We start from the raw sequence: 3,479 nt of genomic DNA on the forward strand, positions 1-3,479 counted from the left end.
GCGTACTATGTACGATATAAAATAGGTATAGTACGCCCAAAATACTATAATTTTGAAAATCGTACTATAATTTTATATAAAAGTACTATAATTCTGCATTTGCCATTTCGCAATCGAGTGGTCTTCGAAAATTTGGAAATCTGCGGCTCGCGGCGAAATATTTTTCCCAAAAAAAAACAAGCCGACCACGAAAAATCGGGAACCTGCGGCCCGCGACGAAATATTTTTCCTAAAAAAAACAAGCCGACCATGAAAATTTGGGAACCTGCGGCCCGCGACGAAATATTTTTCCTAATAAAAACGAGCCGACTATGAAAAATTGGGAAAATTTTCATTTTCAACAGATGACAACGCGTACTATATTTTATCTCCAAATACTGTAATTTTGGAGGCTCTGTACTATAATTCCACTTTCAAAATATGGCAACACTGTATGATACCGATATTAGTATGATACCGATATTTTGACGTTTCGGTCTTAGCATGATGTTTGTAATTTTTATAGTAAATAATAATAAGGCTATTATGTTTTCTTTTGAACGAAAAAAATAGTTTTACAAAGTACGCGATTTCAATCATGTCGGGACCGAGCGAAGAGAATCTAAACATTGACGCGAGCAACTTTAACTCTGAACTCTATCTGTCAAGGCTGCTGGCGGATGGAAATTTGGAGCAAATTATGGAAACTGAGGGCGAAGTGATCCGCGAAAGTCAATATTTGCACTCGGAAATGCAAACGTTGGTTTATGAAAACTATAACAAATTCATTTCGGCGACCGACACTGTGCGAAAAATGAGAAACGACTTTAAACATATGCAAGCCGAAATGGAACGGCTCAGCGACAACATGGTGAGGATCACGATGTTCAGCGAAAAGATTTCGGAATCTCTCAAAGACAGCAGGTCGACGGTGAGCCGCCTCTGTGGAACCAGACATCTCTTGCGGAGGTTGCAATTCCTTTTTTTGCTTCCGACGCAGCTCAACGAGTCACTCGCCAAGGGTTTATACGCCGATGCCGTCGACGACTATCTCCACGCGCAGAGGGTCCTAGAACGCTACGGAAGCCAGCCCTCCTTTCAGGGGATACAGAGAGAGTGTGAGGAGATAGTGAACGAATTGGTTCTGAGATTGAAAGAGAGATTGACTTCGCCCGAAACGTCGGCCGTCCAACTCGCCGAGAGCGTCTGTCTACTGGTTAAGCTGCAAGGCTCCGACGAAGCGTTGAATGAGAAGTTTCTCTGCTCCTCGGAACCGAGACTCCTGCACCACTTGAATTGTCTGAGGGAGACAGGCGCTGACTCAGACCTATTGGAGTGGGTGGAGAGAGGAAACTCGGGGCTGCTGGCGGACCTCGGCATTGTGGTGACCTCTTACACTGAAATGTTTCTCCAGACAGACGACGACGTTGACGGTAGTGCTAAATATTTGAACGAGTATACGGATAAAATAATGAAGAAATACTTAGAACTGGCGAGGTTGCAGTTCGAGTCGAATGCTATTCAGAGCGGAACGGAGGTAATTGTGAGAGGTCTGGATAAATTTTACCGACGGCTGCAGGCGATGAATCACTGTGGCTGCAGAAACGACTATGCCGACGAAGCGATGGAAACGGTCCTCGCCGTGATCGCGGCAAAGGGCCGACGCCACCGAGACAGTGTGAAGACTCAGTTCTGGGAGAGGCTGACAGGCATCCGACAGAGCCTCGCAAGCAAGGGCACCGTAGACCCCAAGGAGACACTCGGCTCCCTGCAGGTATTCCTAATGGAGAAGATCCAGGCGTCCCTCAGGGACCTGGCCGCGTTTCTGCGTAGTGGTCTGTCATTCGGATTCAAGCCGGCATGCACAGAGGGCGTCGTCGCCGCGTGCGCGGACCTTGTTGAAGGTAGTATCGGCGACCTGGTAACGGTGGTCCGAGGATTCTGCGCACCGCCCTCGGCCAACGGTGGCGCCCCCCCACGCCTGCTGCTCATCCTCTCCCGGCTATGCTTTGAGTTACAAAATTCCGGAATCCGATGCCTGCTTGCCCAGGCCGAGGCGGCATTGGAAGGGGCGAGCAGACCAGGTGGTCCACTACGACCTGGAGACGGACGGGAGGCAGTGCTCTGCAAGCTGGCCGGCGAGGGGGCGCAGCTCTCCCTGGATGGTTACGTGAGTCGAATCGGCCTGCAGATATCGCAGATGATCAGGGTATCGGTACTATCACGGGAGTGGGTGAGGGTGCTGGAGCCTCGGGGCGTCCGAGCCGTCGCCAGGAGAGTCCTGGAGGCACTGGGTGGAGCCGAGCAGGACGCGCAGCAGTTGTACGGTGCGGGCACGGCAGGTGTTACCCGCCAGTCGAGTGACTCCAGTAGGCGGACCCACAGCCTGTCCGCTTCACGCCTTCCATACCGTGCCGGCTGGTCTAACGGGGTGCTGGACTCCGGCCTAGCCTCAAACATTAATAAGCTCTTCTCGGAAAAGATCGAGATATTCAGCCCCGCAGAAGCCTCCAAGGTCTCCATCATGACAGGAATTGTGAAGATCAGCCTGAAGACCTTTCTGGAATGCGTGCGACTGCGCACATACAGCCGCTACGGCCTGCAGCAGATGCAAGTGGACATCCACTACCTGCAACTGTACCTGTGGAGGTTTGTGCAGGACGAGAATTTGGTGCACATCCTCCTGGATGAAGTGCTGGGATCTGCTGTCAACCGCTGCATTGATCCTCAGCTTATGGAGCCGAGCGTCGTCGACATCATATGCGAAAGAGGATAGAAAACCTTCTGCATTCCAAATTTCCGAAGAACATTTTTCGCAAAATTTACTTATGAACATACATAATTTCGAACAACCTGAGAAACTCACACCTATCATGCCTAGTCAACACGAAGATACATTAGTTTGGTGAATATTGAAAATTGTATACAAACTCTTTAAAAGTTGTATCAAAATTGTTCTGATATAAATGACTGTGTACAAATGTGTGTGCAGGGTATGCATGGTAGAAATGGAATTTAAAGTGGGTGGTGAAATAAACAAATATTTTTCATAATTTTGATAGCCATACATTTCTATAATCACATCTCATAAACGAATGTCATCTTTAGTATAGAATGAGAATATTCGCAACCTTCAAAATAATTTTATAAACTTAAAAATTATTATTTCATATTCTATATTCAATCTGATTAATTTTGTACAAATACTTTTGTGATTGGTCCTTGGGATTGCTATATCGAATGGGGTTATTCCGCCTTCCAAGTTATAATTCTGCCTAGTTAGCTAGCCACTACTTATTTTCACACTCGGGTAGACAAAATAAGTATTTGTTTATAACCATATTCTCAATTGTCAGTTAGTCACATTGTACCTTTTAAACATTCTATAACTTTACGTTAGTTAATATATAACTTTACTTTTGTAAATGGTGTGTGCATATTATGCAGTTATGTCAACTGTCAAAAAATCATTAAATTTATCTACCAGAAATACAAACGGT

The 3,479-nt window shown here is 46.4% G+C and overlaps 1 protein-coding gene across 1 annotated transcript; it reads left to right on the forward strand.

Annotated features, from left to right (window-relative positions):
* The first annotated feature begins 439 nt into the window (after nucleotides 1-439).
* On the forward strand, nucleotides 440-3,259 carry Vps51 (vacuolar protein sorting 51). The gene has a single exon (XM_085953729.1). It carries the CDS (start codon nucleotides 578-580, stop codon nucleotides 2,753-2,755), a length of 2,178 nt encoding a protein of 725 aa, XP_085809855.1. The 5' UTR covers nucleotides 440-577; the 3' UTR covers nucleotides 2,756-3,259.
* Nucleotides 3,260-3,479: the final 220 nt, after the last annotated feature.

The sequence above is a fragment of the Rhyacophila brunnea genome, unplaced genomic scaffold, assembly GCF_057557595.1.
Source record: "Rhyacophila brunnea isolate RB1 unplaced genomic scaffold, BYU_Rbru_1.0 scaffold_10, whole genome shotgun sequence".
Lineage (NCBI taxonomy): Eukaryota > Metazoa > Arthropoda > Insecta > Trichoptera > Rhyacophilidae > Rhyacophila > Rhyacophila brunnea.